Source organism: Argiope bruennichi, chromosome X1 (genome assembly GCF_947563725.1).
Source record: "Argiope bruennichi chromosome X1, qqArgBrue1.1, whole genome shotgun sequence".
Taxonomy (NCBI): Eukaryota; Metazoa; Arthropoda; class Arachnida; order Araneae; family Araneidae; genus Argiope; species Argiope bruennichi.
The window spans coordinates 77,469,363-77,493,260 of NC_079162.1; the positions used below are offsets into that span (position 1 = coordinate 77,469,363).

Here is a 23,898-nt window from a genome sequence, read left to right on the forward strand (position 1 = left end):
TCTAACACGCGTACTAAAAAATTGAAGACTATTTCAATTTTCTCGCTCCGAGCGAAGAGATAAAAATCCCTAACGTCCACACATTCTTTTCAAAGATTTCTAAGATTCCCTTTCCTGGATGTCCAAGATTCCCTTTCGCCGCCAGGATGACGCTCCGTACACCACACACACACATATATATATACGCGCTTGCTTCCAGAAGCTTATTGTTATTTAACTTCACATTTAAAATTGTTTTAGAATCTTATTTAAAAAAGGGACAAGGGCCTCTACTTTTTCATTTTTAATGCTCAACTCACTTTACAGAACTGTTTGTGATGTTTTTTGCAGTTAACTGAAAAGTGTGAATTTTAAAGGCCAATTTGCAAAAGAAAAAAAAAAAAAAGCTTTACAAAATTTTCTGAAATATATTAATGAAGTGGTACTTCTTTAATACAGATGGAGATATTATTCCAGAAAGTCATCTGCAATTTTGCTATTAAAAACGGGTGGGTGACATAAATGTTTGATAAGTTTTTTGGGATGATTGAGAGACAGAACAACTAAAAATTTTGTAGCGGGGTTAAAATTCGTCGCAGTGTGTGTACAGTGTGTATTCTTGTCATTTATTCTGGCAAGAGGGAAAAGTATAAATTATCATCATAACACATATGCATTGCGTCTTTATACACGACATACACACTGCTCCACTTCATTTCTTGTCTTATATGTGTTATAAGCTTGTCAAATGGGTTAAAATATTCTCATGATCATCAACTAAACAGTAACACCTCTTTCTGAAACCTGACAATTAGTCAACTTCTTTCTTTCACTCATTATTTACTTTTAAATTCGCAAATTTGCGGGGTTTTTTTTTTTCTTGTTTCATTTATGGAGACCAGAGTATCTTTAGAAGAAAAAAATTGAATTCTATATTAATTTGAAACTTCTAGCCAAAAAGGCATCATCATATGTTCTTATTAAACTCGCATTTATTATGCGTATTTTTTGTAATTTATATATAAATTGAAATTTATATATTAACACTCCATTAGAAGTAAAATATTTTATTGTGCTTATTTTTTAGATCTAATTTAAAAAAACTAAAAAAATTAATTTAATTTCTCTTTTTAGGAGCTTTGATAAAGGCTCCAGTGATTTGAACATTCCAATAGAACCTCTTCCCGATGTTCAGCCACTTGAGTAAGTGATTTAATAAAAACATGTTCGAAGTTTTTAAAAAATTAATCCTTTTATGGCATAGTTTCATACTAAAAGATATTTGGTTGTTTCAGAAATTAAGTGTATCGGAGAGTGAGTTTAATTGGAAACATTTGTTGAAACAGATACAGAACTATTTCAGCTTCCTTCATCTTAAAATAAAAATCACTATAACTGAAGGACGTGTCATGTCGTTGGACCAGTTTCAGTATGCCGATGTCGAAGAAATGCGCACTCATTAATATTGGGAAAATGCTGCCCGCCCAAAAACATTTTCAGGTGCTGGCATGAATGATAATGATGGTTCATGCATTCTCCATGACAACAGTCGCAATAATGCAGCGTTTCATTCACAACCACTGCTGCAGAAGTTTCACTGTTTGTCCATCCTATCTGTAGTCTTCATTTTGCTCCAAGCGACTGCTGTCTGTTTCAGCGCCTGAAATGATTCCAAGCTAGGCAGCACCTTTTCAATGACGACGACTTGCAGATTCCCCTCTTAGGTGTATATTTTTTCATATCTCGCGGTCTAATATGCGATTCAGTTCCAATGGTTCTTATGATGAGAAGTGACTGAAAGAGTGTAAACTAATTGTTTCAATAAAAATTTCCAAGTAATTATATTTTGTGCCTTTTTACGGCCCCTGGGTATCTGGACGAAACAAATTTACTTTCTTTCTGGACTAAACAAATTTAAATTATACGTATTTTGTAAATTAAAATTATGAGCAATTTTGTTGTGAAAAAATTGGATAATATTTCATTTATAAAACTTCAGATGAGAAAGAGTGAGACATTTGAAAATTTAATTACTAAGTTAAAGTGCATTTTATGTCATTAAGAACAATTTTAAAAATCGTTATATTTTATTATAGTTCCTATTTCCTTTTCTTATTCATGATATATGTATGTAATGTCTTTTGATATAAAAATAATTATCACTCTCAACAGATTATTTGGCTCATATTTAACTTAGTATCAGTCTTTTTGGCTTATATTTAATATGGCTTTCTGAGGGTGTGGACGAAAAGTTGAGCAGGGAATTACGTTATTTTTTTTCTACATTTTTAGTAGTTACTAGAGCATTGAGAAGAGTTTGTTGAATGTAGATAGTAGATTTATAGATTTTTTAAAACTTTTAATGCTTGTATTTATACTCATAAGGTAGAGAATTTTTCTTAACAATACAATTAAAGGAAGAAGATGTAATAAAACTCTTCTTAAAATATTAGCGACTAGTTGGCTAGAAAAAAATAAAAGTAATATTTTGCTGGGTCTTTATATTGTTAATAGTTTTCATGATTGCTAAGTGTTCAAAATGAAATCTGTATATTAATTTATCAGTTTGGAATTTATTCTCTGACACGTGGAAGTTGTATTTCTTCATCTGTAATCTGCTATTTATACAGTGTGCATATTTTATGTCAGAATTTATAAAACATCATTAACAATATAGGATGCTTATTCAAATATTCTTGTATTATTTGATTGAAAATTCTCACTATAGAAAATAGCAAATGTGACACAATTTGCTTTATTTTATTTTAGGGTTTTGGATGAAGAGCCGTGAGAATTGGGATGATGAAAATTTGAAATAGCAGAAAGAAATAGTTACAGTTGATTAAGAGTAACAGTAAAAGTTAAAAAATTTTGAAAGTTATACAGGATAAGTTTTGTAATTACCCTGTGATTTTGGAAATTTACCGTCTTTACACTTCCAAATTTAGTTTGAAAGGGTGAATACTTTCAGCACAATTTTTCACAATAATTTTACATATTTTTATTAGAAGACAATGCCAGCTCATGTGATAAGAAATTCATTAACATGATTGAAACTGTTATGAATTTTTAATATGGTATTTTGTATTTTAAATTACATGCATATGCCTAATTTTTGTGATATTTTTCTGGTATTTATATGTAATAACAAATTTTGTATTTCTTTTACAAGAAATTTTAGTACATTCCTTAAATATAGTTAGAATTAAATACTATACAAATTTCAATTTTAATTATTTTTTTATCATATTTTGTCATTTCTAAATTAAAAAATATTTTTATTTACAGTTTTGTGTGTCATAATTTTATGAAAATTTTATTTTATAAACCGATAAAAGTCATTGGATTTGAAGCCTCTAGAACTCTGGCAAATTGGACTCCCACATTTTAACGTTGAAAACATGTAATATTTTAATTACCTGATGTTTTTATACTTAAAAATGTGATATCTGCGGTATTTAAAAACTGTTTGCTCTTTGTTATATTTGTCTGTGAATATTATAGTAATTTCAACAAAAACTGTTTATGATATATACTTTACAAGCTATTTTATATATACTTTTTTTTTTGTATTCTGCGAAACAGAAACATTCATATAAAATTTTATTCCTTTTTGATCAAAATCTTATTAAGTTTTTTCTCATTGTTCAATTCCTTGTTAATCTTGTCTGTGAATATGATATGCCTTTTTACAAAAGTTGTGGATGTTATCTGATATACACTTTATAAACAATCTTATATACACTTTTTAATATTCTTTCACTATACAGAAGTGTTCATATACAATTTCTTATCTTATTCTATTAAAAGTTATTCTGATTTCTGTACTCCATTGTTAAACTGGTCTTTGAATGTGATAGTCATTTTTACGAAAACTGTCGATTTTTCTATTATATACGTTACAAGCTATCTTAAATATACTTTTCTTGTATTCTTCCACTATACAGAAATATTCATATGAATGTTATACTGTTTTGATCAAAAGTTTATTAAAAGTTTTTCTGATTTGTGCGATTCTTTCTTAAACTAGTCTGTGAATATGACAAGCCTTTTCATGAAAACTGTCAATGTTATCTAATATACACTTTTTAAGCTATGCACATAGAAGTATTCATATACAATTTTGTATTTTTGGCCAATATTTTAATAAAGAGTGTTACTCGTTTGTTTTTAATTAAGAACTAAACTTCAGAAATGGAAAGTCTTCGTATTCTTGTGCGTGCACCAGTTGACGTTGTTTTAATAAGAATAATGAGGAGGTGTAGGAGGGTAGAGGAAATGTTTACTCTTTATTAAACATTATATAATTAATTTCTTGTGAATCGAAACTTTTTATTAATTTACTTTTTTTTACATCTGAAAATTTATGCATGGATATTTTAGAAATATTTTCATTTTGAGTCAGAGGCGGCGTTAGCATGAGGGGAATTGCCCCCTCCCCACCGTCAGCGAGAGATTAAGAGTTTCGTCTACAAAACTTTTCACCGCATCAGAATGATTGTGGAAAAGCTGCACATTCTCGAATATGAAAATTTAAAAACCATCTTAATGTTAATATGTTAAAACAGTCGAAATATCCAAGTAACGGTTGAAGCGATTTGATTATATTTGGCAAAATAGTTGATAGGGTGTCAGGTCAATAAGATGCCACATTTTGCGAACAATTTTTGATCGGCTGACTATGAACGCAATTCGATAGATGTAGAAGCGAAATCCGCAGATTTTCAGGCTTTTGATTGCAATGCCATTCATCAAGGTTCTAATTTCATTGATGACAAGAAAGTAACGGAAACTAAACTTATTGAAGCTTTTGACTTTATCTTCATGCTTGTTTTCTAATATAGTTTAATAATTTGGAGGCAATTCCTGTATGTTACTTAATGCATCTACACCTTTGGTTTGTCTTCATTTGTACATAGAATATACTTTTTATCGGTACAATCTATGTGTGTGCGCGTGCGCGCATGTATGTATATATGTATGTAAAATGTGATTTTAGGAATAAGATTTGATTTGAAGCAAGAGTCGTTGAGTTTCTTTGAGATTTTTATTTTTTATACTTTCAAGGAGATAGCCTAGTTTTTATACATCATCAAGATCTTTTATCCAAGCTCTGGTAAATACGCTGTAGTGTAAAAATAAGTAGGCAGAAATTAGGAAAGAAATAATGAGAAAATATTTTGAACATATATAGCTCTAGAAAAGGTTTTGGAAGCACAGCCTTTTGAGAATCAACGCATTGCGTGAGAAAAATACGATCCGCGCAACTCAGAAATTAAAGACACAGGAAATATTTTTTAGAGGATAGATTAATTACAAATTGCAACACACATACATATATGCACATATATATTCGCTGTGGATTGATCGGTTTTTTTTTTATCTTGGATATATATAGATATGATTAAAAAATTTTTTTAAAAAAAATGCAATACTTTCTGGCCCTTCATATTTATTTTTTCAACTCTAAACTCTTTTACTAAATAAAATACGACTAAAAGAATGAACTGACAATAATTTCTTTTGATCTCTTAATATGGCTGAATACAACAGTGCTCAGGCATTCGAATTTTATATTAAATGGGAACAAAGTTTTTTAAAAAAATATACTTAATAAGCATATTATTTTATTTTTCTTAAGTTAAAAAAAAAAAAAAGAAGCTTATTCAATTTTACCAGGAATGGTCTCCCCGCAACTGTCCAGTATACTCTTTAATAAAGATATACTGGAAAAAGGGTATGCCACCCTCCTCCCCATAAAATCATGGAATTTTGTCAATATCGTCAATATCAGATTTTTATGCTGAAATTTTTATTTTCAGACACACGCATATGAGTTTTGTGCTTCATAATGCTCTATATGTGCTTCAAAAAATCAAATATGCATTGTGAATGTATTTTTTTAACCGACTGAAATTAAAATTTAACACAGAATGCATTTTTAATATCACGATCACATATCAAATTTCATTGATCTACGTCGTTATGTTTTTAAATTATCACGTTTACATGTACGCAGATGTACAAACAAACGGTCAACTGTTTGACAGATTTAATTCAAAATTCGATAAGTATATAGATGCTAAATGTATAACAATAGACAGTAAGTAGCAATACCGATTTTATTCGTTATAGCTGTTTACTGCCTATTGTGCTCATTTGTACACGAACAGCCACACCGACATATTTCATGTCAATGGATTTCATTCAAATGTGATAGAAATCTACAAATTTGTTGTAAAGACCAAGCAACCGAATTTCAATTTGTCTAGCTCAAGACATTTTGGAGCTTTTGTGTTCACAGATTTATAGATAGACATAATCCCCGAACTGTGCTTTATGGACTCCGGGAAGTCTGAAATGATGAGATTTGTCCAAATCTCGCGTTGAATTTTTTGACGATTACAATACTTTCTACTTGTATACTTCGTTGTACTAGTAAGTAAAAATGGGTTCGATTACAATACTTGTATACTTCGTTGTATTAGTAAGTAAAAATGGGTTCAAGTTCATAAATCACTAAATTTTTTTATGAATGACAATAAATTTTAATATAAACAATCATGTAAAAATTTTATATTCTTTCTAAACTTCGAACTGAAATAAGTATTGTCAACTAGCTTTCTATAACTCGAATGGCCTATTCTATAATGTAGTACATTTTCGATAAAGAAATATTAATTCCAAATAACAACAAAAAATTAAATTAAATTTTAGAGGGAGGTACAAGCGTGCATATCGAATAGCATTAAATTTATGCTTTTGGTATGGTAATAAAAGAAAAAAAAAAAAAACTGAAAGTAAAATTTTACAAATATAGAAACACATACTGAAAGGCATCAACATATCAAAATGTCCTTTCCCCCCTTTAATTGCGAAAACGTCTATAATTCTTTGATAATATTCTTTTTAATAAATAAGTGAGATAGTTGACTCATACTATTACGAAAATAGTTGTTGACTATTTTAGACAGATAAAACGGTCTCTCTCAACTTGCAATACAGATACGGCTTAGCTCTCCGTTAGATTATAATTTGGAGAAAACAAAAAGCAATGAAAGTATTTTTACCTAAATATTTAATCATCATTTATCACTTACTGAATTTAGAATGTTTTCATTAATTTAGAAAAAAATGTGATATTTTTCCATTAATTTAAGTGATCTGACATTATTGAAAATGGAAGTGCTCGCCTTGAGTGACAATGGCATTTTTTGAGGGGAAAAATAAAATCTCCCCTTTAATGGCAATTTTGTTTCAATTAGAAAAGAAAAATCGCATTATAGCATCGGAATTCGATCATGGGTGTGATTGATTACTATTCAAACCTAATCCTTTTCATTGGATAAGCAAGATAGATATTCTGTTTATGCTTTTAGCGTAAAAGGCACTAACCGCCTTCGGCGACCAGATGTTAGCCCTTCAATTAAAAGTAATAATTTAGCCATTTCAATTACCTTTGATCAAATTCATTTTACCAAGACAAATGAAATAATATTTTAATAATTAATTCTTGCACAATAAACTTAGAGTGTACTGACTGATTAGGTATGCATTCAAAGAGGCGAAATTAATTGGTGAATAAAACTGACATAATCTGTCTAGATAATCTATCTAGGCGAGGCCTGTATATTACTTTTGTTTTTCGGAAACTCTCAAAATGGGTTGGTAAGGCGGACAGGCGATCATTCATGACTTATCTTGAGAGCTTGAGTTTACTGCGAAATAGAAATTGGAGAAATCTAACAGATGGTTGAGACTCAGTGACTTGTCAATTTTTTTCTTATTATTTTAATTATAGAATGTTGATTTAATAATATCGGGGTTTTTTTTGCCATAGAAACTCCCTAAATATAACAGCTTTTGATTTTTTAAAACTCTGTATTCCATTATTTTTATACATTAATTTCTTTTAAAGTAAGGGGAGAAAATTCTGTGAACCAGAGCAAAGGGGTGATGCCGGAAACACACACACACGCACACGCACGCACACACACACACACACAACTTCCCAACTGCTTAACACTATGATATACGTCGAAATAGATTTTGAATCCCCCTGCAGATATCAAAGCACGAGGCAACCGCCTCCGCAGCCTGTGCGGAAAACCGCCACTGGAAATATAGTTTCTGAGATACAGTTGAAAGTCCATAAGATTAATTTATTATTGGAAGCATCATTTCTCAAACCCTTGTATCTGTCGAAATTAACATAAAGACATATAACATAAGAATTTCATAAAATTTTATTGGGAATTCAATTTTATGATTTCAGCAAAAAAAAAAGAAAAAAAAAAAAAAAAAAAAAAAAGATAGCCATAATAAAAAATTTCGAGGATCGGTTAATCAGTCTGTTGATTGGAACAAACCTGTTTTTCCTCATATCATTTCCATCGACAACTAATTTTGTATAGATTTTTTTCCACCAAAAAGAAGGCAAAAAAAATATTTAAAATGAGACCATTTTAAAGTAAAGAAATCTAAACATTCTTTTTTTTTGCCTAACATTCTTCATTCTAACATTCTTCTCTTCATTCTTTTGGTGGTGTATTGCAAAGATAAAATTAGTTTCTCCTTAATAATCCATTCTTAAAATTTATACAGCAATTACTTTAAAGAAACTGCTTGAGTCAATTAACATACAGAATTATTAAATTTAAATTACAAGGATTTTTTCAATGATTATAAGGAATTCTAATTAATACGGAGTTATTTATTTAGTTAAGCCCATTTTTAAATACTAATAGTTTTTAAGTTACCTTCTTTACCTGTGCAAGCTCCCAGAATTCCTTTCACAGAGTTTGACGGCGTCCCATCTACTGTGAAATAGTATCATTCATATGGTTCTTACCAGAAAGCAACATTAAATCTATGATAATTCATCGTCATGCAAAGTATGACAAAAAGAGAAATTGAGCGAAATCTTCAAGAAAAACCGTCCGTTAATGCCTGCATCGAATTGTGGTTGAAAGACTCAGCTCAAACTCAAAATATCATCAAACCTTTTGGCTGGGAAATAAATATTCAGTCATTCGCTACATTGTCTGGATCTTTTGCCTAGCTATTAGCATTTCGTAAACCTTCTTAGGTAGTAAGCGTTTAGACAATGACGGAGAAGTGAAGACCGATTATTTATTGGCTATCAAACAGGTGGCAGAGTTATGAGGAAAATATCCAAGAACTCCTTATTCGTTGTGATAAATATTTAAGCCTATAAGGAAATTATATAAAAATAAATAAATAAATGAATGAAGAATTATATATAGCACGAAAAAGTAAACGCATTTTTGGATATTTCTAACTTGCTTCCATTTATTTCAAAACAGTCTTATTTTTTAAAAAAAATCTCCTAAAATCAAAAGCATAGTTTACTACACGTTAGCTACAAAACTAAATGGCCACCAATTTTTAAATATCTTTCATTTTTACATAATATTATTTATTTAAAAGAATAAAGCTCCCATTGCAATAAATATTTATAGATACATATGTTAGTAAACATAATAAGTGTCTGTTTATAGAATTTAAAATTCAGAACAGATGAAAAGAAAGTTCCGAAATGTTACGAAAAAATTATCTCAAAAAATATATTATAATTTCTTTTTAAGTAGAATCTAGAAGTCTTGAAAGTACTTAAGTATCACTGAATCCACAGTGCACCTATAATGTTATTCAAAGTTGAGTGATTTCCATTAACTCAGGAATAAAAACTTATTTAATATTAACTTCGAAACCTCTTTTAAATTTTAGTATTCTTCCTTTATTTTATTCTTCACTTCCACCTTTTTATTAAAAAAAAAGACTCTAACAGTGTTTATTGAATTTAATTTAGTTGCAACTGTACATACTTAATTTATACAGGGTGTTTCAAAAGGTATAAAGCGTCTAATTTTTACAGTTTCTGATGGGACACGTTAAGACAAGTATTTTGATATGTAACATGGGGGGGGGTCCCTGAATATCTATCATAGTCTAATTACACGAAATACGTTAATTATGAATCCGACAGTTTGCATTCAAAATTACGATGCATACGACGAGTGCCCAACATGAAAGTTTCCCTAGGTGATTATGCAAATTCGTGGCAACCAATGAGAGGAAAAGCTTGTCTGCAAGTGAATATGCAAATTCCTGCAGAGGCATATAAGGCTAGAAAACCGGTTTGATGAGAATGAGTCGCGCGTTATTCGCTAAATATTTCTGTGTAATGCGCGTATACATTGTGGTCCTGAAATGAGCAAATATTCGATTGAACGTGTTTTCATGGTGCTGACTTACTATGAATAGCAAGCATGTCACAATGTGGATAAAAAAATTCGGCATTCACCGCAGCATAAACGAAACAGGCATTGTGTTGGAAAATGTGCAAGCTAAAATGTGAGATGCATGCAAGAACAGAACTTAATCTTCAAAAGTGAAAGTTTTTACATGATAGTGACATCCCATTCTTGCATTGCATAGAGAAGATAAGCGATTATTGGTTTATGCAAGATAGTCCTAGACCTCACCGCACTCTCAAAACTTCCATCTCTTAGCTCAAAATTTTCACGATAGACTGATCCAGTTGGATTCCATTACAAAACAAATAATGGTAGAGAATAGCCACCTTCCTCTCCAGATCTTAACCCGTGCGTCTTTTTTTATGGGGACGTTTGAAAGACACAGTTATCTCATACATTCTTCAACAATGGAGCTTTGAGAGCGGCAATTGACACCGAGGTCAAGGAAATTTGAACAGACGTTTTGCAGAAAATAATTGAGAACTTCGATTCCAAACTTCGCCATTTTATTTGTTCGAACGGTCGACATGTTGAAAATCTATTGTATTGAAAGTTCTCAATAAACATTTATTTTAACTTGGTTTTGTCCTCATTTTTTGAGGTTTTCATGACACAAGCTTCACACCTTAATCAGACTGTGATGCTATATTCGGGGATCCACATGTTATACATCAAAATATTCTTCTTGACGTGTTCTATCCGAATCTGTAAAAATTAGACACTGCATATCTTGTGGGACACTCTGTATATAGCCAATAAACTGAATGACTCCACCAGAATAATATTTTATTACGAAGGTTGAGAACAGACACATACAAAAGCTTATAAGTAACTTTTTTTTGTAACAGATATCAGAATTAAAAATATATTAAATAAGAAAAGCTATTAATTTATTACAATACCAATTAGTTGAATTTTAACTAGTTTAAATATACTTAAAGAATTGTAACTTATAGTAAAAAAAGAACATAATTAATCTTTATAAAAGCACTTTGTTTCTCACGATCATTAAGCTAAAAACGTTTTCTTGCTCATAATCTCAAAAAGCATTGTGTTATTTAAAATTCTAGCATCTAGAATGTAAAACTTGATAATTAAATAAATCTAATAATTTAAAAGTTCTAGCAATTTTTAAATTATCATTTAATAATAATCAGAAACTCAAGACTTTTAAAGAAAAATTTATATAAATTTTTCTTTAAAGATCTTTAGAGTTTAATTTCATATTCAATATTAATTGATGCAATCTTTACTTAAGTTTCTATCTTTAACTTAATTTCAGCTATCATATATTTCCAGAATATGGGGCAATCTCATTACTCGTTTCTTTTAGCATAAATACAGTATATTTAAAGAAGGAATATAAAGATTAGATCTTGGTGCAATTTCAGTTTATACGTATAGTATAAATTATGTATATTCTAAAAAATGTATATATATTTTGAACATGCAGGTATCCCAATAAAGGGAAATAAGCGTTTCTTTCTATAAATATTACAATTAGGCATATTCTTCCAATTGAAATCACTAAATAAGGTACAAAATGTATCAAAACACTTCACGCTTCTGCAGAGGGCAATTAAAAATAAATTTTGATACAACCCCCATAAGAAAAAAGAGTAAATGTTTAAAATGTTTTTATTTTACCCATCTATAAGGACAAAAAGTTTCAGGCTTCTGATTATAAAATTTGCCGAGGCATTCAAAAGTAAATTTATTGAAGTGTCTCTATTATTTTCCATAGTTCTGACTTGTGTTTGAGCGATGTTTTCGTCATAATTTTCAGGGATAATATGTATGTCACGAAAGATTTTTAAAAGAGGAGAATCAGAAAATAATCATGCAGTCAACAATTTTCACTAATTTTTAAAAAATGGTTGGATTAAAATGCTTAAATCTTATTCAAAATGAACACCTTTGACACTTATACAAAATTGCATTCTTTTAACAATACTTACGCATATGCGATCGAGTTCATGACTTGAATTTGTTTGGTGTGTACTGTCAAAACCAAATAATTCCTTAGTTCAGACTTAATGCCAACCATAACTAACTTAATATATAAGTCACCATTGTGCATACTGTAGTACAAAATTGAACCAACTTAAGAATTTCTGAAACTGAGAAATTCTGAAAAATTTTACTAATTGGAACTTTTACACTATAAAACAAGCATAAAAATTTAATTTTTAAAAACACTTTTTACTGTCTACTTTCACAGAAGTTTAAGCGCTTTCATACAATTGCCTACCTCATTTCATGAAAGTTAGAGAACAAATGAGTGCAATATTTAGGGAAATAAAAGTTTATTTCAATTTTTTGGGTCAACCTGTATATGTGTTATAAATATCGTGAAATAAAACATCAATAACGAGTCATTCTAATTATATAAAAGCAAAGAAAGGAAAAATTGAAAAAAAAAATGTTTTATATTTATTGATACATAAAAGTGATTCTGAATTTGATTTAAAAAATTAAACAAAAAATTACGTATACTCACAGTAAACATAATAAAATAGTATAAATTATCATTTCAAATTACTTACATACAGAAAGAATAATGAAATTTATAAAAAGCATTTTCATCAAACTACTTATTTCTTAATAGTTACAGGAAGTGGAGGATTTCCGGCTAGGTCAACTAGTGGCCCTGGGAAACTGCCTAGGACCGCTGGACTGAAGGAAACGGCAGACAGGTAGATTAAAAATACTATTAATATTATTGTTAAAAAATTATAAATACAAACTTTTTGAATTATAGAATACTTGGATTACAGTGTGTGTAAAAATTATTAAAATAATCAATTAAAATATAAATAATTACTTATTCATAATATATTGGAATATTAATAAATCCCTTCCATACTTCATGTCAGATATTAGGATAATCTAATTAGATAATTAGATTTGATGTCAATCACAGGCGAATCACATGAATGGGATGTTATCCTAAGCCATTAAGTTTAAGTCTAAAATGATAAAAATAAATAATCTTGCATAACATAAAGCATCAGTTTTTATAAAATATTTCTGAAATTCGAAGAATTGAAATGAACTTTACACATGAGAAGGGAGATAATTGTTTGTTGATAAATGTTTTCATTGTTTGAAATCGTAATCCTTTTCTTATACACATTCAATAGGATTTTTTCAAGTCTGCTTCCTTATAAAAGGTTTCATATTTTTTAAAAATTTTTTTGCAATGTTAAGAGATTAGATTTTTAAAAACTTCAATAAGGGATTGAGGAAAAGTTTAAAAATAGAGAAGCGAGTTCAGAGAATAAGTATTCCTCCAGGTAATCCGAGATTTCGGCCCTTTGCAACAATAACAGAGTGAGCTTGCCCTTTCTATTATAACTAATGCTAACAAGAATTATGATATCGAATTAGGATTATTCGATGAAATCAGGTAATTGTGTTTTGTGTATAGTAAAAAGTTAGTAGGCAATCTTGCTAGAATTAATCTTTCTAAATTTTATAATAAATTACTTGCTTAAATACTGTGAAAAAGGGACAATTCAGATATTTTATTCAAAATCGGAACAAATAATAAAAAAAAACATGAAATCTATCTGCCTGATCTTTAGAACTAAACGATTTTCAGTCTCATACATATAAAGTTTTTATTTTCTTCTTTTTTTAGATATGAATGATCTGAAACAATTATATTTGCTACTGTACATATACTAGATAAGGATTTCTCAGCTGCGCCAATGTACAAAGTTCAACTTTCTGATAACAAAACTATCACAAACAGAACTTGCCTTCTAGAATGCAATTTCCTCAATTAAAACATATGATCTCAGTTTAATACTGTTTAGTAATAGAAAAGAATAATAAAAATGCAAAAAAAAAAAAAAAAAACCGTGGCGTTATTGAAATGTATATGAATCATATAGTGCATTTTCATCCTGTTTGGAGACGAAGGAAGGGTAATGGAACGAAGAAGAAAGAAGGGGAAAATCAATAAATGAAATAAAATAAAAATCGAAATACGAGTGCATTAAAAAATCTGTTTGGTGCGGGTATGGTATGGCTTGAATGATACACGTATCCAATGATCTCTTTTGTATATTTATTCACTATTTTTTTTTCTACGTTTTGTTCTGAAGCGCAGATGTCTAAGTGGAACTTACACATCTGCCCTCGTTTAGACAATTCGCGCCAGAAAGAAATCGTCTGTTCGAAAAGAAATCGTTTGTTCGAGAACATGATAGCCAATTATAGCATACTGCCGAAAAATGAATGCAAAGTCGTCCTGAAAAATGGGCTTGGAAAATGTGGTAAATCGTGGTTTTGCATTTGTTGAGTTCAAATTTCATCAATATTCAACCATGGCCTGAACAAGCTTGTTGTCTGGAAATGTTACATTTTTAAATAGGACGAATTAGGCTAATCCTGAAACTGAAGTCAATGAAGAGAAGCTGAAAGAGGTCAGATTCTTAATTAATTAATTTTAAATTATCGTTAAGTGACACTCTCTGAAGTGAGAGAGGCGCATTTTGTTATTTAAATCGATAATTCGAATTTGGGGCTGTTATTTATTACTTTATCATTTTATTCAGACGTTTGAATTATATTTGAAGACATTTTTCAGATGTTTGATTATATATAATTTTATATTTATGTAATTCGGGATAAATATTTGAAATGATAAACCTGATGTCTCATCATTTCAAAATTTTTGATTATAGATACTTTCATATTGTTATCCTCGTCAATCCAGATAATGCAAGGATGGTGCATCAGATTGACAAATTCTACGTTTATCGATTGTGCCAAATAAATGAATTAAAAGAGTAGAAATTCTATGAATTATTAAGTATTAGGACTGCATTTTTTGTTTACATTGAGTTACTATAACTATTATTAAATAAATGAAGGTAAAAATAATTACATGTTTATAATTTATTGGAATATTATTTGCTCATATAATTATTTACATTATTTCCCTCTTAACTGGTCTTGTAAAATAATTATTTAGAGTGTTATATTTGTTTGTAGTTCGATATAATTTATAAAAATAAAATGACTTTATTTGTCATTAAGAAAATCATTAGCTAATAATTATGGCTCATTTTTCAAGAACTTTAAATCTTTAGTCATTTTTACCAAATATTTCCAGTTAAATTCTGTTTCACATTATATATTTATCAATTATAAAATGTGCATAATGTGCTCTGACCGGGGCTGCCTAGTTACCTAAATATGCCATTATGTATTTTCAACTTATGCAACACGTATCACTTCTGCAATATGAGATAAAAAGTGGTGAAATACCTTATATAGCACGGCATCCAAGAGCATTTTTATTTTTAAAAATTTGTTTCAAGAGTCAGGAAGATTCCCAATTTAGTGGAATATTACCATAATTACGTTACGAATACAACACACTTTCAGAGGAACAATAGCCTAAGTTAAAACGATAATTTTATTCATTTTACTTAAAAAGCCATAAAGGAATGCCCAAACTTTGCTAGTTAGGGCTATATTTCTTAAATACAAACAAAATTTACAAGGGATTTACAACGATCTCTTAGCTGAAAGCAACTACTAAATATATTTGTTACAAAAATCCTAGAATAAGAAGTCAAAATGATAACTAAGAAATGTAAGAGAAGGCAAATATGTTTAAAGGGAAAAAACATCGATCTCAGTTAATACTGCATTGCAATAATGATGGATACATATTAATAATTAAATTAATGTGTATGTAATTAGGAGGAAATTACTTTAATTAGGAGTAAAATACTTTAATAAAAATATTTAGGTATGCTATTAAATATGACGGAGCTGAAGTTTTCTGATTTTTTACTGATTTATTTCTTTACCTTTAATTTTTTCTACCGATCTTAATTTGTTGAAATAGTCCTTTGCTTTGTATAACATGGATTCAAAAAATACAACAGGTTAAGGAATCTAAAAATGGTATTTTTTAAAGCTACATGCAAGCAATTTGATTTAGCGACAATAAATAATTCCTTAAATAATTACCAATTAAACAGTAGAATTTGTTTTCGAGCGAAGGCCGAAAATGTATTTTTTAATACTTGTGTTTGTATAATATATATATATATATATATATATATATATATATATATATATATATATATATATATATATATATATATATATATATATATATATATATAAAGCAGGATGCAGTTTGAAGACAATGAAATTTTTTTTAATCTTTTTAAATTCTTTTTAATCCATCGGGAAAGCATAATTATTTACAAGCAAAGACGCGGACATTTCGCGTCCGCCACAGCGCAGCAGAAAAGCGGAAGTGGGGAAGAAGGGGCCGAAATAAATTATCCCTCGCCTTATATAACCTTAGATTTTGATAGGGAAAATATTTCTTCACAGTGCTAATATATTATTAAGAGTCTGATAGGGATTTCTGACACATGTCAATCACATGTAAGGGAAACACAGGGATCTTTTAAGAAAGAATGTGCTTACTGGACACTTTTACCCCTTCACGCGGAGCGTGTGAAAGTATCGGCGTTTAGCCGACTAAGCAATTTTATAAAGCTTCTCTAGAATTAATTAAGTAGAGAAAGTGGAATTGGATCACGAAATAAGAGAATATTTTAGAATGAAGTTACTAGGGGCTAAATTAAGATAAAATCTTGGAAATTAATTAAATTGAAATTAAATGTTTAATATATATATATATATATATATATATATATATATATATATATATATATATATATATATATATATATATATAAATTTTAAGCACACGTGCTTTTAATTTAGGAAAACTAAATTAGATAGATAATACAACATTAATTGTTCCTAAGGAATTCAATGGGTGTTTTTATTGCACGATCTAATATTTCACTTTTCTGTCAACAAAAATTTAAGATGTGTTTCAATAGATGGCAGCACGACTAAAGTTTGAAAACATTTCGCTTGCCTGTGAAAATGTAAGTTAAACAGTTTTCTAGTTCTTATTTTGTAATTTGTCAATATTCCGAGATATATTATTCTTATTTTTCATAATTTGATAAAAATATATATCACAAATTTAAACCTTATAGTTACTATTTTAATAACTTTTAAACGAGATAAGTTTCAATGCTAAGAATTTATATGAAGAGAAACAGAAGTTACTTTCAATATTAATTAAAATATTTAAAAAGATTGAATATGTACTAGAAAAGGTTTCAGAATTTTCATAGAGAGAAATGTTGGCAGTGTTTATAATATGCTGACGAGTCGTATGCTCATAAAATTTATTTATTGATTTTCACGCAATACAAAATTTTTATGAAAGAAAAGAGTTTAGGACTATTAATTGGACTTACAAATTTTGACTTTATTTATTCGAATCTAATTTCATATTCGGGTTCAGTTCCTTTTTTCATGCTAATTTCATTTTATATCCAGATACATATTTTCCTTTATTTATTCAATCAACTAATTTATAAATTTTCACATTCGCGATTTTTTTTTTTTAAACGAGCAGCTGATTGGGTGGAATTTGAATTTCCACTCTGTTTATGCAAACATAATTTCACAATCGACCATTATTCTTTTTTTTCCCAACTGAAATTGCATTTCCCTTCATATACTCAGAACTCTTTTCTTATTCTGACATGACTTAATGGTTAAAGTGGACAAAAATTCAATTATCAGAGCTTAATTTAAAGATAACTCTCGAGTGTTTTTCATTAAACTTCCAACAAAATGCTCAAAATAGCAAATGATAAGAAGAACGTCTTATTCTAATCCTCTCATGAATTTATTGGAAACGGTCACGTTTCTTTTTGAAACAGTAAAATGCTTTCTCTTACAAGAGTTTTATTATATTCCTCATATTATATTCAAAACACGCTGAGCGGGCGCATTGAATTTCATCAAAATACTATATAAAGAGGAGATGAGGAAAAAATGCACTTGCTTGTTGCGAATTATGATTTTTGGATGAAAATATTCGATGGAAATAGATATTAACAGCGCAGCATTGAAAACTAAATGAATTAGAAAAATAATTCATTGATAAAATTAAACATAAAATATAAGCGTAATTATATTTATATTAGAAATGATTTACTATAACATAGGTATTCTCATTCTACCACAATTAAGAAATATTTTCTCGACTTTCAAAACTACAAATAATTTGACCTAAAATGATCCTAACTTGGACTATTTAGAAACAATTTAAAAAATTAATGCAATTCAAAAAGGCTTAAAGCTAAACACATCTCAAAGTTAGTATGGAAACGACACTTCTGATATCTTTGAATGAAAATACAAAGTCAATTTGATTTTTGCTTCAAGTTGAGTTCAATAGAAAGTTTCAGTACTATTTTATAAACATAGAATGTGTATAAATATATATCTTTTCGTATAGTGTAAACAAGCATTGTTTTCACACATGATAAGAATGCGTTTGAATTAATTAGTATATGTGATATCCGTATTTGATTTTGTATTGCTCATCCATTTTTGGTAATGGAAAATTCTGCAGACTACCTTACTGACATGGCAAATCAAGGTTTTGAAGGCTCTGGGATTTAATTTGACTTGTACGCGAAGTAGATTGGGTTAAAAGATTTTGAAAAATTACCAGCTGAATTGACAGATGGCCTACACAGACAGTTTCGATCCTCAGCAACATCAAGATTCATAAATGGCATAGTTAGGAGAAGGAGGTTTTCTGTCTTCTTGCAATAACAAGATTTCATTTGAAATAGAAACAGAGATTTCTATGTGTTTACAAAATAGTGCAAAAATTTATTTCTTGAAGCACAAAAAAAAAAAAAAAAAAAAAAAAAAATTATAGCTTCTTTTGGAACCTCAGACAATAAATTTTTGTGAATTTGGTTCAATTAATTAATATGCATGCATAAAATTTGGGAATAATAAAAAAATCAGACATTGTAAAAATAATGTATTATCAAACTGTCCGAAAAATATAGAATTATCACCAATAATTCTTGAAATTATAACAAAATAAACAGATGTACAAGTTTAATCATACTATCTGAACTATTATATCATCTTCATGTGAGGAATAATGTAATACGATGGGAGATATGAACAGAAAAAAAAAAGAAATTATTATTTAGTAAATATTAATAATCTAAAATTGTTATATTTTAATATGGTAACTGTGTCATCGGAATAGTTCTATCTACATACCGATGCACGAATGACGTTAACAGAGATCAACGAATTTGAATTTATATTTTACAGAAATGCTAAAAAGAAACTAGAAATTCTGGCATAATTTTAAGAATTCTTCATGACGGAATCCCACTTGGGGAACATTAAGATGAAAAATGGAATCAATGCATAATTTTCTTGCTGAATAACATAGATAATGCATACTTCAACTTTCATATTATTTTGCTTTCCTAACCGAGGTTTTAATGAATGGCCACAATTTAGACCTTCTTGAAGACGAAAGCACCATTTTTGGACTTGTGTTTGTCTGCCACCACAGCTTGAACACGCTACAAGCTAGAAGGACTAAATTAGGTATGCGATATTCATTAAAAGTTTAATCTTGTGACAAGTCTTTGACAAAATACGTCAAAGTACAGTCTGTCTGTCTGCGTGACTGCGGACATGATAACTCAGACAAAACTCAAAGAGGAAGTTGAATGAAATTTTATATGTGGTCTTATCATCGAAATTGTTGATCTGTATCAAAGTTCGGACCCAATTCGCTCTATGATTGGCTATTTGTAAGTTCATCTATTTTCGTATATATAAACCTATGTATATATGTACATTTTCGTATGTATAAACATATGTATATATGAACATTTTCGTATATATAAAATGTATAGAGTTACACAAACGAAACTTGACACCAACATTTTGCTACTGTTTCAAATTTTGGACCTAATCGATCAAAAGGTAAAAGGTCAACAATGGGTACCAGATTAATATTTTTTTCAATACAAGGTGAAACCTGTCAAAGAACACTTTACATTATAAAATCATGAAAAAAGGTCGAGAGGAGAACTCTGCCGCCAGATTTATGTACTACTTGACTTAAAAAAAAGATATTTGAAAGTAATCAAATTATAGAATTACATGTGGTCTCGACATGAAAATTTTAGTTCTGTGTCAAATTTTGATTGGATTAAATCGTGGCAAATTTTGATTAGGATCGAATAGATAAAATGGAAAAGGTCAGCAATGAGTACTTGATTATTTATTACCAATATAAGGTGAAGCTAATCACAAAACATCCTATATAATAAAAGTATAAGAAAAAACCGAGAGGAGAACCCTGCCGCCAAATTTAGGTAATATCTGATGAGAAGAAAACCTGTAAGTAGCCGAACTGTAGGATGACACGTGGTATTTACACCAACATTTAGACTTATATTATATTTTAAATCTAATCGATCGAAGAGAAAATATCAAAAATGAGCATCTGTCTTTTAAGCATAAGATGAAGTGAAACATGAAAAGCTTCATATTATTGAAGTTAACGAAAATAATTGAAAAGAGAACACTGCTGTTGGATTTATGCTATATTGAACTAAAAAAAATCGAGAAAATAATCGAATTATAGAACACTAACAAATATTTTGAACTATAAAAAGAAAATAATTGATGAGAATTTCATATGACATGGCCCAGAATCAAATAACGCATTGAAAGACCTAATTACTTGAACCTGCACGCGGGAAAAAGCTTATAGTTAGAGGCATCGCTACATTAGGTTTAATGAAGACACTTCTCGAAAGTTGCAAATGCTTTCAGGTATGAAGGTCTAAAGGTCGGCTTTTCAATCAGGCAGACGCATAAGATAAATTGAAGCAAAATAAATCATACGGGAAAGATGGTATGTCAATTATAGGAAATTCAGTCAATTTAGGATGAAGATTTGTTTCTAGGAAGAGCTACTGTTCTTTGAAACAATCTGTCTCATCTCAGAAGTCATCTTTCGTGGGGGGGGGGGAGGAATAAATATTTGCTGAAATTCCAAGAAAAAAATTCCCACGAGAAAAAAAATAGATAGAATTCTTTTTTGCTTAATTTCTAGATTGAATTTCAGCTGCCTGTTCGGACAAACATTTTTAAATAATTTATTTTTAGAGCAATAGGGTAAGATGTAAAAAAGTTACGGAATTGTAATGACAGCTCTGTATAATTATCTCCGATATCATCGCACGTAGTGGTTTACACTCTAAGGAAAGTTAGTGAGTTATGATACAAATTGAACAAATAATTCTTCAGAAATCTAATTTTAATCAAGAGGCGCTTTCTGCTCTGTTTGAAAAATATTTAACAGCTGGTTTTCCAAATAAAAAAAATGTTCAACAAATCTCAAATTTTAATAAAATAATTATTCATAATAACTTTTCTATATATTAGATGTTTGTATGTATTTTAATCAGCAACATTTATTGGCAAACTGATGAATTATCTATATAAACGACAATGATTTTGGGTTTTATCAATTTACTATTACTTTGTTGTTATCATTTTGATAGTTTTCCATTTAGTATTATTGAGCTATTCAGTGCATAAAGGATGCTATAGAAGCCCATCAAACACTATTAGAAACTTATGATGATGCTGCTCTGTCATATCCCAATTGTCGGTTTTGGTTTCAACGATTTAAGAGTGGTGATTTCGATGTCAATGACAAAGAACCAGAAATTGCGAAGACTATCAATTGCAAGACTTATTGGATGAAAATGGAAAAAAGTTGTAGAAAATGATGGAAATTATTTTGATTCAGATATATTGTACGAATTTTTCTCAATAATGTCTTTTTAAAGTGAAGAAATGATCAAAATACACGCAAGAACCTAACATTTATACAATATGATACTTAAATGAATGATTTACAGATTTGGTAGAATTCTTGGATATTTCTTCACTAATTGAAAAGAATTTCAGTTAAGTTTAGCTATATTTACGTCCCTTCTCAATACAACATTAGGATGATTTTGGAAAGAACCTAACATTTATACAATATGATGTTTAAATGAATGATTTACAAATTTGATAGAATTCTTGGATATTTCTTCACTAATTGAAAAGAATTTCAGTTAAGTTCAGCTATATTTACGTCCCTTCTCAATACAATATTAGGATGATTTTGGGAAGAACCTCCCAATTTTTAACTGTGGTCAGATAATGAGGATGATGCCTGATTACGCACACCTCTATTTAGAATTTCATATAACACCATGACATTTGGAAAGAGAAAATTTGATCCTGGCGGATTTGCAGTGCATCAGATCCTCTTATCTAGCAATTTGGTGGAATCGGATTTCCATTCCGGAACTGAAGCTGCGACTTCATCCCCAGAGCACCGCAATCCTATTTTTTTGTAGAGAATGAATTCATATGAAATTATTAGTAAAAATCTAATAGAGAAATCAATGGTCAAAAATAGGGCATGATCAGAATTAATAGCATTTACCAGTGTAATTGAATAAAAGGGCATTGTAAAGACTGGATGACAAAGAAATAAATTATGCTTACAAATAGCATCTATACGAAAGAAGAATAACTGCATTAAATAAATTGAAATAAAAACAGTTTTCTTAAGCACATTTTAACTAGTGTACTAAAAGGACGATTATCAATTTTATTATTTTTGTTTTTTAGTTTCTAATTTATAATTCGTTATCATAAATATTAAGGAATCTTCAAATCCTTTTTATACAAGTTCGCTATCGGGTGGCACCACGCGTATGGAATAAAAATGTAGTTAAAATAAGCAATTAATTAATGCTAAATTCTTAAAATATTAAATTAATATACCATCATTGGAAGAACAAAATATTAAAACTTTAGAGCATCAGGAAAAAATTAATAAGCAAATTAATTATAAAATTCCCTTTTCACAAATATGAAAAAAGCCAATTTCAATAAAAATACATGTTGATAATTCACTCATAAATCAATAATTAAATAAATTGTAGTAAGATACTGTATTTGAGACTTCATTTAGAAAGTTTGATTGTATATTTAAGAGACGTTTTAAATCAACTATTCTACTGTTATTAATTTTAATTTTGGACATTTAAAATATATAATAATGATATAAAAAGGTTTCATCATATCTATATATACAAATACATGATGATTATTACTGGCCTGTCCAGACTTATCAAAATTTCTATTTATTAATATTTTATTCAAAAATATCAATCAAAGATTCAGATAGAGATACAGTTTTTTTCAGATTAGATTATGTAAGAGTGATAAATTTACTAGAGATTTTTTAAATATTTATCTGATTTTAGAGAGTCTATCTCTTTTTGTTACCTTTTACAATTAAATATGTTAGGTTCAGTCTCTTACATTGTAAATGGGATTTAATTATCACAATAATATATGTTCAAATGTGAGGTAATGATTAAACGATTTTTATTCTCATTTTATAAAATGTTGAACAATTTTTAATTTTTACAACTTTGTTGTTAATTTTGGCAGCATTAAGTACTTTTGCTGCCATTTCACGAAAGAAAAAAAAAGAGTACAAAGATATTGTTTCATTTGTCTTTTGAAAATGGCGTTTGTACTTGTAAACAAATGAAATATAATGAATTTTAATTAAATTGCTAAATTTCAGCGTATGCATCAGTATAAGTAAATCGACTCAGAAATAAAATTTGATTTATTATACTAATATTTT

At 28.9% G+C, this 23,898-nt stretch overlaps 1 protein-coding gene across 4 annotated transcripts in view; it reads left to right on the forward strand.

Annotated features, from left to right (window-relative positions):
• The window catches only part of LOC129958963 (uncharacterized), a 35,302-nt gene extending 31,475 nt beyond the window's left edge, over positions 1-3,827 (forward strand). The window contains exons 6-7 of one of the 4 annotated variants that reach the window (XR_008783354.1): positions 1,114-1,182; positions 2,749-2,803. Coding sequence is in view for 1 of the 4 variants with exons in the window: in XM_056071720.1 (XP_055927695.1) it covers positions 1,114-1,182; positions 2,749-2,770 (91 nt within the window). In the remaining 3 variants the exon portion in view is untranslated. Of the gene's footprint in view, positions 1-1,113; positions 1,183-2,748 lie in introns of all 4 variants that reach the window. The other 3 variants (XR_008783356.1, XR_008783355.1, XM_056071720.1) reach the window with 3 other exon arrangements.
• The last annotated feature ends 20,071 nt before the right edge of the window (positions 3,828-23,898 follow it).